The 14,928-nt window shown below is 39.0% G+C and overlaps 1 protein-coding gene across 7 annotated transcripts in view; it reads left to right on the forward strand.

Annotated features, from left to right (window-relative positions):
* The first annotated feature begins 1,786 nt into the window (after nt 1-1,786).
* The window catches only part of CEP164 (centrosomal protein 164), an 81,691-nt gene continuing 68,549 nt past the window's right edge, over nt 1,787-14,928 (forward strand). For 5 of the 7 annotated variants that reach the window (XM_023499425.2, XM_031961327.1, XM_031961326.1 and 2 more), the window contains exons 1-4: nt 1,787-1,935; nt 8,116-8,218; nt 10,148-10,259; nt 13,522-13,726. In XM_023499425.2, the coding sequence (XP_023355193.1) occupies nt 8,137-8,218; nt 10,148-10,259; nt 13,522-13,726 (399 nt within the window). In that variant the 5' untranslated portion in view covers nt 1,787-1,935; nt 8,116-8,136. The remainder of the gene's footprint in view (nt 1,936-8,115; nt 8,219-10,147; nt 10,260-13,521; nt 13,727-14,928) is intronic. The other 2 variants (XM_023499426.2, XM_031961330.1) reach the window with 2 other exon arrangements.

Raw genomic sequence — 14,928 nt, forward strand, 5'->3', positions numbered from 1 at the left:
AATGCTTAATTAAATGTTTATCGATGGAATAACTGGCTGATACAAACTTGGTGAGAGAAGAGATTGATATATTGTGTGATCAAGGGCAGGCCCTTTAACTTTGTAGCATATCAACTTCTCCCTCTACAAAATGGAGAAAAAGTTCCCTGCCCTTCTCCCTTTCACAATGGTGCCATGGAACAAAAATACACCATAGATGAAAAAGTTACAAAGTGAATCCATCGAATCAATTATTTTGAGCTCATCTCTTGATATTCAGTACCTAGAGTGAGTAATTCATCAAATAACTGGCATTACCTATTAAGGAAGTAACTTATTAAAATTAATTATTAAAAATTTAAAGATCATTTGTAAAATGATTGTTATAGTTGTACAATAAGGAAATGCGTAATGAGGAAAAACTGGAAACAGTTTATGTGAACCATGGGGAATGGTTTAATTTTATATATTATATATAAATATATACATATTAAAAAAACTGGAAACAGTTTATGTGTCTCTTGAATGGTTTAACTTTATAGTTGCATATAAAATATATATATATGTATATATATATATATATATATACATATATATATATACGTATATAAACATGTCTGTATATAGTGTCTGCCCTCAAGGAGAAAGATAATATATATGGTGAAATGATGACTAGGAAGGTCAGAAGAACAATCGATCCTTTCTAGAAATGGTAATATGAATTTAAATATTATTTTTCAGAACTATAAGTGACAGAGGGAGGAAAAGGAGGACCATTCTATGTTTATATAGAATATTGTTATAAACATCTTGATGCAAAGTTTTCTTTATATAATAATACGATTATTTTCAATACTCATTGTTTTATGATAAATAACTGTATTTTTATTATATAAAAGTCCGATTACTTATTTTCAATACGCATTGTTTTATGATAAATAATCGTATTTTTGTTATATAAAAGTACAGATTATTTATTTTCATTTTTATTATATAAAAGTACGATTATTTATTTTCAATACGCATTGTTTTATGAATCATTTTGGGAGAGAAAATCAGAGCAAAAGGGAAAAACTATGAGAAAGAGAAAAAAAAAGTCAGAAACAAGAAGAAGAGAAGGGAAAAAAAGAAAAGAGAACTCCTTAGTTCTTTCTCTGCTTGCCGATGGCATTTCTGTCCCAAGTCTACTGGGATTGCTTTGGACTAGGCAGGACCAAGTCTTTGCTCGCGGACCATCACACACTCTCGCTGATACTGCGCCCTCCTGGTCCTGCTTGTTCCGCTCAGCATCCGTTCGTGTACATCTTTCCAGACCTTTCTATAGAACAATACTATTCCATCACCTTCCGGTACCACAGCGTGTCCGGCCATTCCCGTTGACGGGCTTCCGCCCCTTTTCTAACGCTTCGATCTTAATTTTCTCTTCTGTAAAATGGGGGAGTTGGACTGGGTCTCTCAAGTCCCTGGTCCTAACGCTGTCATCCTATGAATATTAAAAGTTTTATAAATATTGGAGATGCAGAAGTTAATATGTTAGTTAATCAAGCTACTGAGTAGTTAATGATAGTACAAAAACGGTAGGATGTCTCTTCTCATCCTGGGTTTATGTTCGGATGCTCAAACTTTCCACTACCAACTCCAAACTAACGCCCATCGATCACCCTGAACTACAATGTCCGTCATGCCACGGGGGAAGCGCAAAGGTCCACCCATAATCTGAAAGGATTCTCATCCAATCCAGCGCTACCGGATGCGTCGGCAGACCTATCGGCTGGGATTAGGGGCGGGATTTTCCGTTGCTAGGCTCGTCCTCATCCCGGAAGTAGTTGTTGGCCGCTGCAGGGCAACACCCCGGCGTCCCTGGAAGCGGGGACCCGGGGTGGTGCAGGGGAAGCTGCGCGGAACCGGAGGCCAGAGGCCGGAGCCTCCCAGGGCAGGGGGAGCGCCCGGGGCCAGGTGAGGGCGTTTTCGAGGGCGAGATTTGCCGGCCTTGAGGGGAGGATGTTGGTTGTCCGGACGTGTGTGTGCCTGGGAGCCGGTTGTGCGCGCGCGAGGGGCAGCGCGGGAGCTCTGCCCGAGCGTCTGTGCGAGAGGGAGTGTGTTCGGGGCGGGGGTCGCCGCGGGGCGGGGCGGGCGGGTCCGGGGCTCCTCGCCGCGCTGGGGCGGGGGGTCTGTGGGCGAAGCGCAGAGCGGCCTCGGCGCGGAAGGGGAGAGGGGCGGCGCCGGGGTGCGGGGAACCTGCGCTCCGAGCGGGCCCCGCGGAAGTCAGCCGGCACACGCGTGCGAGGCCCTGGGCAGCCCGAGCGTGGCTGCGGCGGCCCGAGCGTGGCTGCGCGCCCGCGGTCGGCGTCCGGGCCGACGCCCTTCAGCCGCGGACAGCGCCCGCGTCCGAAGGGAGGTTGCGAAAGTCAAGTCCCGCCCGCAGCCGCGTCTGCGGCTCCGCAGCCGTAGGCAACGCGGGATGCGCCCTTGTGCTGCAGGGAGGGGCCCTTTGGGCTCCGTGTGCCCGTTGTTAGCTCGCCGCTCCGGGGCGTTCTCCGTGCCTCATCCTCCCCAGCCCTCGGCGCATGGTCGCCCCCGGCCGGAGCTTCGTAGCTGTTTAGTGACCGCCTGGCGCGGCTTTTGCAGGGTTTCTCCAGGTAGACAACAATGAGTGTTGCTGAATGCGGGGCTGCAGCCACGGCTCGCTGCCAGTGACCGTTTGATTTGGGCACCTCTCTTATGCACACGTGTACCCTCGGGTTCTCCGGCGGAAAGGAGGCGTGAGTGGGAGCAGCTCGGGAAGCTCGGATCAAAGCTAGGATCCACGGGTGGGCTTCCGGAGGAGACAGATTTTGATTTAGTACAAGGGAGATCTTCTTAAAAATGAAAGTAGTCTAACAATAAGATGAATCACTGCGTTAAAAGCCCACCTCTCAGGCTTGCCGTGACTGGTGCAACAGTGTCAGGAGCCCGAATACTCCCTCTGGAGTGAGGAGCCCGGCGCAGACCTGACCTCTCGCACTGTCTGTGTGATCTTGGGCATCTCAGCTGATTCATGTATGACAAGAGAATGTTGCACTGAGATCGCTTTTGAAGGCTCTTCACTGGAAACGTTCTTAACATGATCCTAGATGACTTTGAATAAAAGAGTGTAAGGTTCTGTGTGGGGGGTCAGGAACCTTAATTCAGTGCCCACTGTTTATAGAATTCTGCATTGGATGCAGTACATGACCTTCAGAAGAGAATATATATGCATATATATGACATGCGTGAATATAAGTAAATAAGGTTCAAAGACTGAGGGCATGATAGATAAATAGAACCAGAATGTTTTAATTAGGGAAGTTCAATAGAGGGGCTATTTCTTTTTCTTCCAATTTTGAAAACATTTTTACTTCAAGTTTTGACTTCTAAATTCTATTCCCGTCTTCCCTTCTCCCCTCCTTGAAATAGTAAGCAAACAGATATAGGTCATACATATGCAATTATATAAAACATTTCCAGATTAGTCATTTTGTACAAGAAGACTTGAATAAAAGAAAAAAATGAAAGAAAGTGAAAAATCGCATTCTTCAATCAGTATTTAGTCAAGCATGTTCAGTCTGTATTTAGTCAATATCAGTTCTTTTTCTGGAGATAGATAGTGTGCTTCATCATTAGTTTTTTGTACCATTGTATTGCTGAGTCATTCACAGTTCTTCATCACATATTGCACTTAATATTTACAATGTTCTTTTGCTTCTGTTTACTTTACTATGCACTAGTTCATGCAAGTCTTCCCAAGTGTTTCTGAAATTATCCCACTTGTCATTTCTTGCAGCACAATAATATTCCATTACAATCATATAACACAGCTTATTTAGCCATTCCCCAATTGATGGGCATCCCTTTGATTTCCAATTCTTAACAGCACAAAAATAGCTGCTGTAAATATTTTTGTACAATTAGATCCTTCCCCCTTTTTGAAGGGAATGTAGACTTTGCAGTGGTATTTCTGGATCAAGGGAATGGAGTTTTATAGCCCTTTGGACATAGTTCCAAATTGCTTTCCAGAATGTTTAGATCTGTTCACAACTCCACCAACAGTACATTTTTGTCCCAGGTTTCCCACATCCCCTCCAACATCCAGCATTTTCTTTTTTTGTCATGTTACCAACTCTGGTGTATGGTGGTACCTCAGAACTTTTCATTTGTATTTCTCTGGTCAATAATGCCTTATAATATTTTTTTTCATATGATTAAAGATAGCTTGTGTTTTTTTGTCTGAAAATTGTTAAAATCCTTTGGCTATCACTTGGAGAATTATTTTTATTTTTATAAATATGACTCAGTTTTCTATATTTGAGAAATGAAGCCTTTATCAAAGATGTTTATTACAAATTTTCCCCCTCCAGTTTTCTGCTTTTCTTTTAATTTTGGTTGCATAGTTCTTGTTTCTATAAAATCTTTTAAATTTTATATAATCAGAGGGGCTAAGTTGTACTAGTTCCTTAAATTTTCAGTTTAGTAGCTGGTTGAAGTTAGGATGAAGCACCTATTGGTAATCTGACTTCTTCCATCACCTCTCTCCCTTATTAAAATCCACTCTTGATTTTGGGATTGATTTTCAGAATCTGTGGTTCTCACTTATCCTACTGCATTTTGACTTTTATTATACCTTTCCTGATTGTTTGATAAAGTAAGGAAGGAAAGGGAAAAATGAAGTCACTCATGCTATTCTTTGACAGTAGTTTTGGCAAAAGATTTATTTATTTGTTAGAATAAAGGGTTTTTTTTAAAATTATATAGGGATTTTAATTACCTGATTTCTTAAATAAGTTGAATATAACTAGACTTAAGCTTAAAAAGTAGGCAAGGATAAGAGATGTAGGGTGGAGACATGATTTTCTTACACTTACTGCTATACAAAAATTCTTGTGCTGCTCAATACACAGAGTATCTGGCCACTGCTGTGTCTTCTTTTCCCCTTCCTTCCCCTCCCCACTTCTTGTGCCTTCTTTTCTTACTCTTCTCCTCAATTACAAATGCTAAATGTTCAGGTGGCTTCATAGGCCAACACACAGGAAAGCAGGAGCACTGATGAGTATTGGTGGTCTAAGTATCCACTTTCTTTGGATGTTTCCTGGCCCTTCCTTAGATTTCTTTTTGGTTATGAAAGCCTGGACATTATATTTTCATGTTACTCAATTTCAAAATACTAGTACTTCCTTTCTCTCTGGAATAAATCCCTATCTCATCTTAGCCACCTGTGTAATAGAGAGAATAATCCTTGATACCTCTGGCTTCTTTAGAAACAGAGAACTTTCCATTTATTGCCCTTGGGAATAAGCAGTTCTGTGTACTGTTTTCCATTCTGTCACCTGTTAGCTTCTGAGAAAACTGGAAGATGGAAGAGGCCAGGTTCTGGGATTTCAGGGCAATTAATTAGGTCTTGCTGTCTGGACCATTCATTAGCATTGAGATCCAAGTGACAGTCATTTCTTTTTTTTCTTTTTTTAAAATTTTTAAAATTATAACTTTATTGACAGAACATATACCTAGGTAATTTTTTACATTATCCCTTGCACTCACTTCTGCTCTGATTTTTTTCCCCTCTCTCCCTCCACCCCCTCCCCTAGATGGCAAGCAGTCCTTTATATGTTAAATATGTTGCAGTATATCCTAGATACAATATATGTGTGCAGAACTGAACAGTTGTCTTGTTGCACAAGAAGAATTGGATTCAGAAGGTAAAAATAACCTGGGAAGAAAAACAAAAATGCAAGCAGTCCACATTCATTTCCCAGTGTTCCTTCTCTGGTTGTAGCTGATTCTGTCCATCATTGATCAGTTGGAACTGAATTAGATATCTTTGTTGAAGAAAGCCACTTCCATCAGAATACATCCTCATACAGTATTGTTGTTGAAGTGTATAATCTCCTGGTTGTGTTCATTTCACTTAGCATCAGTTCATGTAAGTCTCTCCAAGCCTCTCTGTATTCATCCTGTTGGTCATTTCTTACAGAATAATAATATTCCATAACATTCATATACCACAATTTACCCAACCATTCTCCAATTGATGGGCATCCATTCATTTTCCAGTTTCTAGCCACTACAAATAGGGCTGCCACAAACATTTTTTGCACTTCTTTAGTATCTCTGGGATATAAGCCCAGTAGTAACACTGCTGGATCAAAGGGTATGCAGTTTGATAACTTTTTGAGCAAGTTCCAGATTGCTCTCCAGAATGGTTGGATTCATTCACAACTCCACCAACAATGCATCAGTGTCCCAGTTTTCCCACATCCCCTCCAACATTCATTAGGTGATAGTCATTTCTAACATTTCTGGCCTGTCCCCTCAGCATAGTGTGTATGAGTTGTCATCCTAAAAAGCTCTGGATCCATACAGCTGCAGTCTTGGGTTTGCTCTGCTTTAGTTAACCCCTAGTATAAGATATGAACTATCTATAGTTTTTGAAAGAAAAGTAGGGCTTTTCCTGGGCCACATCTCTCACTCTTATTTAAGAATATTTGAGTTTTAAATCTATATATAAAGAGTGGACTGTGTGTGTAAATGATTGCATGAATAAGTTCAGCATTATGTGAGGGGAAAAGGAGAGCAATGTTGTTGTTGAAGTGTTATAGACTGGGCATCACAAAGGCCAGGCTCTAGCCCTTTTTTTTTTGGTACTCAGACTTGTTTAGCAAGACTTCTTTTTTTTTATTTTATTTTAAATAGCTTTTTGTTTATGAAATATATGCATGGGTAATTTTACAGCATTGACAATTGCCAAACCTTTTGTTCCAATTTTTTCCCTTCCTTCCCCCAACCCCCTCCCCCAGATGGCAGGTTGACCAATACATGTTAAATATGTTAAAGTATAAATTAAATACAATATATGTATACATGCCCAAACAGTTATTTTTCTGTACAAAAAGAATCGGATTTTGTACAATTAGCCTGTGAAGGAAATAAAAAATGCAGGTGGACAAAAATAGAGGGATTAGGAATTCTATGTAATGGTTCATAGTCATCTCCCAGAGTTCTTTTGTTGGGTATAGCTAGTTCAGTTCATTACTGCTCTATTGGAACTGATTTGGTTCATCTCATTAGCAAGACTTCTGAGAGAAGGATCCAGCCTGTCCCTCAGGGTCCAAATCTAGGGTCTTCCTCAGCCTCTTACTGCCTCTCTCTCCTCCTCATCCTCATATCCAGGTTGTTGCCAAGGCCTGTCGATTTCACCTTTGCATCATCTCTCAAGTGTATTCTCTCCTCTCCTCAGGTCTTGATTACTGCATAGGCTGCTGGTGGATCTGTCTGCCTTAACTGTCTCCCCTCTCCAATCTGTTCTCCATTCAGGCCATAAAGTGGCTCTCCTAAAGTGCAAGGCTGATCATGTTACGCCTCTACTAAGTAAACTTCAGTTGCTTCCCGTTGTGACCAGGAGCAACTACAAAATGCTGTTTGACATTCAAAGCCCTTATAACCTAGCTCCTTCTCACCTCTCCAGAATTTTTATACCTTCTGCCCAATGTGTGCTCTTCAGTCCCGTGATACTGGCCTCCTGGCTGTTCCATGAGCAAGACCCTCTTTCTTCTGGCTTTGGCTGTTTGTCCTCCATGCCTGGAATGCTATGTCTCTTCCTTTCCACCTCCTGGCTTCCCAGATATCCTTCAAGTTCCAACTGCAATCCCATCTTCTGTAGAAAGCATTCCCCAACTCCTCTCAAATCTAAAGCCTTTCTTCTCTTAATTATTTTCTGTTTTTCCTTCATATAGCTTCTTTTTACATATTTCCTTGCTGTCTCCCCTGTTAGGTTGTGAACTCTTTGAGGGCAGGGACTGTCTTTTACTTCTTTTTTTGTGTTCTCAGTCCTTAGCTCAGGGGCTGGTAGATGGTTGGTGCTTAATTAATGCTTATTGACTGCCTGATCACCTGGTTTCCTTCATAAACAAAAAGTAATTCAGGTCTACCTCAGTATGCCCTCAAGAGTGCTAGGTGAGCCTAGGATTTGAATTGTTTATTCCCTTCTTGAGGATCTTCAGTTTTTGGGGAAACCTGGATTGAGGGCTGCTTGATTTTCTCTTTGTACTGTATAAACCTAACCCAAACATGACCTTTGTTTCTTGGCCACTGATCATTTCCATGGCATTTATCTCTTGGATCTAGGTCTGGGGGCCCAGATAAAACATGGCGGGGCGACCTATCCGCATAGGGGACCAGCTGGTACTGGAGGAAGACTATGATGAAACCTACATCCCCAGTGAACAAGGTATTATGTCAAGAGAAAGGGGAAGCAATTGTGGGATGGGATGGACCATTTACAAAAGAAGAAAGCAAGAAATCCCAAATATAGAGGGAAAAAGTGAAAGTTTCTTCCTTACGGTGCAAATAATAATAATAATAATAATAATAATGCATATAATAAAAACAAATAGCTAACATGTTCAATTTGTTCATAAATGTTCAATATGTACATAAATATATATATATATATATGTATATCTGTACATAATTGAACTTTATTTATTTATTTTTTTTATTTAATAGCCTTTTATTTACAGGATATATGCATGGGTAGCTTTACAGCATTAACAATTGCCAAACCTCTTGTTCCAATTTTTCACCTCTTACCCCTCCACCCCCTCCCCTAGATGGCAGGATGACCAGTAGATGTTAAATATATTAAAATATAAATTAGATACACAATAAATATATATGACCAAAACGTTATTTTGCTGTACAAAAAGAATCAGACTCTGAAATATTGTACAATTAGCTTGTGAAGGAAATAAAAAATGCATGTGTGCATAAATATAGGGATTGGGAATTCAATGTAATGGTTTTTAGTCATCTCCCAGAGTTCTTTTTCTGAGCATAGCTGGTTCAGTTCATTACTGCTCCATTAGAAATGATTTAGTTGATCTCGTTGCTGAGGATGGCCTGGTCCATCAGAACTGGTCATCATATAGTATTGTTGTTGAAGTCATAATTGAACTTTAAGGTTTATAAGATATTTTGCATGTTATCTCATTTGATCCTGACAACAACCCTGTGAAGTAGGTAAGAAATCTGAAGCTGAGAGAAGTTAATTGAGTTGCTTAGGGGGTTAGTAAATATATGAGGTAGAATTTGAACTCAGTTCTTCCTGACTACAAGTCAGAATCTTTCTCTACAGTTCCCCTGTGTGGTAGATAGTATAAAAATTATTTTTTCTATTTTTAAATTAAGAAAGTTTGTCCACAATCACATAGAACATAAGTGTGACATCGAACCCAGAAATTCTTGCTCTACATCCATTTTTTTTTTTTCTTACCATGCTACCTCACTCACTACTTTCCCTAACAATACTGGCTACTGTTTTAAAAAATATCCAAATATTTTATTCATGCTTTGTTTGAGGACATTTCCCACAAAGCCATTCATTCCATTGTATTTTTCAGCTTAAGTTCAAACATCCCTGGCCAGCAGAGTTTTAGGTGTTCTCTCACCAAAATATTGCCCGAAGGCCATTAAAATTGGTGAGGCTTTTTTGATCTAAAATCACCCAAGAATTTCTGTAAATAGCTGGACAACTTTTATTATAAACTTATATCACTTATATAATTCTTTACTCAGAGATTCAGAGTGACTTCTTCATAATCTATGGAGATTGGTAATCCAGGTCTTTAGATTCCAAGTCCAACTCTTTATCTCTGAACATCCTTCCAACAGTGTTCCAGTTTCCCTGTAGTCCTGCCACCTTTATCATTTCTTCACCCAATTTTTTGCCCTCAGGCAAAATTTCACCATCCCTATATTGGTCCTTTATGACTATATTTATCTCATCCCTCCCTCTACTTCCCAGCAAAATAATCCTTCATCTAGAGCCTACATATGGGATATGTTTCTTCTTCCTTCAAGATTTGGTTATTGAATATGTCCCTGTGACTCCAGACAAGCTAGTTACCTCCTCTCGGCCTGAGGTTCCTCATCTGTAAAATAAGAGGGTTAGAATAAATGTCCTCAAAATTCTTTCTTGCTGTAAATAGATGATCTGTGGTCTGTTGAGCACCTTTGAAGTATATAAGATGGACCCTCTAGAAGGAGAGAGACACAGGCTCTTGCCTGTCTTGTTGAGAAACCTATGTCCTTGAATAGCATGCCTTGTAATGATATTTATTGCTTTTTCCACTTTTTTTCCACTGTTCTTTTCCTGCAGAAATTTTTGAATTTGCCAGGGAAATTGGAATCGATCCTAACAGTGAACCAGAATTAATGTGGCTGGCCCGAGAAGGCATTGTAGCTCCGCTCCCCATGGAGTGGAAACCCTGGTAAGTAGGAATGCTAAGTCCATAAACAGGACTTAGGAGCACTTGGAGACCCTACTCCTGTGTTAAATGGCTGTCTTCTCTTGAGCAGTTAGTGAGCAGGGAAAATTATAAAGGTAACATTATAAATGGGCCTACTAGACATTATTACTGGTTTTGGGCATGTGCCTGTCTTAACCTCAGGGTTGATATAATGTGTCCCTGGAATGCTGCCTTGCAGACCCTATATGAATTGTGACCATTCTAGATCAGATTTGTGGTCTAACTAGTCCATGATTGTGTTTCTGGCTAAACACCAATAAGCATATTATGGAAGGAAGGATATAGATGCCATCTTTGATGTGAATCTCAGAGATTAGGCGTATCATTCCAAGTATCCAATTCTTTTCCATAGTAGTAGTGGTAGTAGTACTAATAATTATATAACACTTAAGATTTGCAAAGTGCTTTATAAATTTAAAATTAAAAATATTTATATTTCCTGTCAATACTATGCTTTGGTAGAGTAATGTAGTGAGTATATTCAAATACATAGTAGAGTATAATTTATACAAAGTATATGTAATATATTCATTATACTGTTTGTATACTTAGTAGTTACTATGTATGTTTTTTTGGGTCTCCAGTCTCATTGATGCAGAACTTTAACTCTTTCAGAAGGCAGTCATTCCACTCACCCACTTTTACTCATGCCATGTGACTGTTGTCTATTGCCTTCTATAGATTTTAAAAAAAATAATAATAGCTTTTTATTTTTCAAAACACATGCAAAGATAGTTTTCAACATTCATCCTTGCAAAGCATTGTCCTCCAAATTTTTCTTCCTCCCTCTCTTCCTTCCTCTCCTAGACAGCAAGTAATCCAAATATGTGCAATTCTTCTATACATATTTCTACATATTATCATCCTGCACAAGAAAAATTAGATCAAAAGGGAAAAAATAAGAAAGAAAAAACAAGCAAACAAACAATAACAACAAAAACAAGAAAGGTGAAAACACCATGCTGTGATCCATATTCAGTCCACATTGTCCTCTCTTTGGATGTGGATGATTCTATTGCAAGTTTACTAGAATTGTCTTGGATCACCTCACTGTTGAAAAGAGCTATGTCCATCACAGTTAATCATTACATAATCTTTTTGTCGCTTTGTATCATGTTCTCTTGGTTTTACTCACTTCACTTAGCATCAGTTCATGTACATCTTTCCAGGCTTTTCGGAAATCATCCTGCTGATCATTTTCACAATAATATTCCATAGCATTCATGTACCATAACTTTTTCAGATAATCCCCAACTGATGGGCATCCACTCAGTTTCCAGTGCCTTGCCACTACAAAAAGGGCCACCACAAACATTTTTGCACATGTGGGTCCTTTTCCCTTTTTTATGATCTCTTTGAGATACAGGCCCACTGCTAGATGAAATGATATGAACAGTTGCTGCCCTTTGGGCATAGTTCCAAATTGCTCTCCAGAATGGTTGGATCAGTTCACAACTTTACCCACAATATATTAGTGTCCCAGTTTTCCTGCATCCCCTCCAACATTCGTCATTATCTTTTCCTGTCATCTTAGCCAATCTGAGACATGGGTAGTGGCATTTCACAGTTGTCTTAATTTGCATTTCTCTGATCAATAGTGATTTAGAGCACCTTTTCATATGACTAGAAATGGTTTCAATTCTTCATCTGAAAATTGTTATTATCCTTTAAATCTTTATCTTTTGGGGAATGGCTTATATTCTAATAAATTTGAGTCAATTCTCACTATATTTTAGAAATGAGACCTTTATCAGAACCCTTGGATGTGGATTTTTTCCCAGTTTTCTGCTTCCATTCTTATCTTGACTGCACTGGGTTTTTTTAGTACAAAAACTTTTTAAATTAATGTGATCAAAATTATCCACTTTGCATTTCATAATGTTCTTATGAAAGTTCTTTTTTGATCATAAATTCCTTCCTTCTCCACAGATCTGAGAGGTAGAATATCCCTTATTGTCCTAATTTGCCTATAGTATCACCCTGTTGTTATGGGCCAGAACTTGAAACAAGGTGCTAAGTCAGTGGAATTGATAGAGACAATAGTTATCTAATTTAGCATGGTGCTTAGCAGTCCTCTAGTCCAGTACATGTACTTAGTACTTACTATAGTTCCACAAGATTCACACCTATGATAAGAGACCATATAAGTTCGGACAAACTCAGCCAGAAAGAGAACTAGAGAAGACCAGAGAAGTGGTGGCAGGCTGTCTTCCTTTGCTTCTCCACTGAAACCAAGATCTGGAAGGCCTCCAGAAAAACTAGCCCGAGCCCCAAGTGAAGGAGACAGTAAAGGATTTGGACTTTAACACCTGGTCGCATTTGGGGTAATTACTGAACTGAAATGAAGGCTGCCTCCAGAGACCCCAAGGAAACCCCAAAAAGAGAAGATTATATATTAGAGAGAATATTACACCCTGTATGTCTAATTCATAAATCCATTTCAACCTTATCTTGGTATTTTGGGGTTAGGTGTTGGTCAGTGCCTAGTTTTACTATTTTTCAGTTTTCTCAGCAATTTTTGTCAAATAGTGAGTTCTTATTCCAGAAGCTGGAGTCTTTGGGTTTATCAAATACTAGATTATTATAGTCATTAACTATTGTGTTTTGTGAACCTAACCTATTCTACTGAGCCACTACTCTACTTTTTAGCTAGTGCCATCTAGCTGTAAAATGGGCAACAATAGCACCAAACTTCAGTATTGTTGAGAGAACAAAATGAGATAATATTCATGATACACTTTGCAAACCTTACAGTACTATATTATTATTATTACAATCTCATGGTCATCCTAAATTACTTTGATTGTTTTAGGTATTCTCTAGATTTTCTCTAATTCTGTTAAATCTTTTATAAAGTTGAATAAATTAGAATTGTATATGGCATGGTAGATGTAAATGCATTATGGATTTACATAAAAGTAAGATAAAGTTTCAATTCCAACAATCTTCCTGATGAATTCCAGTGGTTGTTTTGGTCTTTTTGCCCATACTAACATATTGAACTATTGTCTATAGAGAATAAGTTTGTAGTGACTCCTGGGGCCCTTTTATATGTAGTAACTGATAGCTTAGATTCCAAAATTTTAAAATTTGTATTATAAGATATTTATGTTTTTTTTTCTTTTTTGGGTTTTCACATGCTGAAACTTCTCTCACTTTTTTTTTTAAAAAGTAGTTTTCATATATAGGAAAACATTGGTCTTCAATTTCTGTTTCTCCCCAGCCAGGACATTACAGGCGATATTTACTATTTCAATTTCGCCAATGGACAGTCCATGTGGGATCACCCATGTGACGAGCATTATCGGAACCTGGTGATCCAGGAACGGGGAAAGCTGTCAACTCCTGGCGCCATCAAAAAGAAAGATAAGAAAAAGAAGAAGGACAAGAAAGACAAGAAGGAAAAGGAGCTTCCCAAAACTCCCACGGTGAGTCGCAGTTTCCTGGTTTCTTACGGGGCTAAGGCCAAAGCTGAAGGCCAAAGTATATTTTTGTTTGTTTCTTCTGGGACTGTGAAATCAAAGACAGTGTTAGTAGCAACAACAACAAATTAATGGTGTCAGTCTTTCTTGCTAGATCTTCCTCCATGCCAATTGGAAGCCCAAAAGAAACTGGAAAGAAGTCCTATTTTATCTAAACAACTTGCCTCTAGAAAATGGATCTCAGATAAGCTTAGACATAGAGAAGCATTCCTTAAGTTGAAATTTTATGTTGGTCTATAAAGTGATGCTTTCTATTCCTGTCATGGAATGGGCTTCCGGGAAAGGTTGGTAAGCGGGCAAGATGACTAAATTGAATGGTATTCCCACTCTTTTAAGTTGTGTCTTCTCAACTTTGATAATTCATTTTAATATGTGAATTCCCAGACCTCAGTATAGCTGTATTTAGATGTAAGTACAAAAGTACCTTCTAGGATCAAAGGAATGCTTTTGGTGTCATTCACTATTTTGAATCTTTGTTACTGTTGAAAGCTTTAGCAAGAAAGACTAAGATTTAGGGGAACTAATCAGGTAGGGGGACATACACTTGTAATCCCAGCTGCCAGGGAGGCTAATGCTGGCAGATCTCTTGACCTCAAGAGTTTTGAGCTAAAGTGAGCTATGCCAATCAGGTATCCATACTGAATTTAGCATTATTATAGTGAATCTGAAAAGCAGGGGTCTATATTTCTGAAGGAGAGGCCAGGATCAGAAGTGGAAGAGGTCTAAGTTCTCATGTGATCAGGAGTGGCCCATGGCCCATGAGTAATCCTTGAGATCTAGTTTTTACAGAAAAAAAAAAAAAAAGATTTGATAGTAACTATAATTCCTTGGACTACCATGGCATTTTGCTTTTTAATTTGACAAGCTTATCTATGATTTCATTTTTTCCTGACAACATGTCTTAATACAGGAGTAAACAGGAATCATTTTTCTTGTTTTGTCAATAGAGGACTTAAGGACTATGGTTATCCTGAAAAATCACTGATGTCTTAGGGACTAGAACCTACTCCTTTTTTTACACCCCAAGCCAATGGTCTTTCCATAAGCTCCCCAAGGAATACAGATATAGACAAACATATAACCAGAAAATGGAATAGTTAAATCACCTTTGCAGTGAGAAAGAAGAGTGGTACTAAAATCTATATGTT

The sequence above is a fragment of the Sarcophilus harrisii genome, chromosome 3 (genome assembly GCF_902635505.1).
Source record: "Sarcophilus harrisii chromosome 3, mSarHar1.11, whole genome shotgun sequence".
Lineage (NCBI taxonomy): Eukaryota > Metazoa > Chordata > Mammalia > Dasyuromorphia > Dasyuridae > Sarcophilus > Sarcophilus harrisii.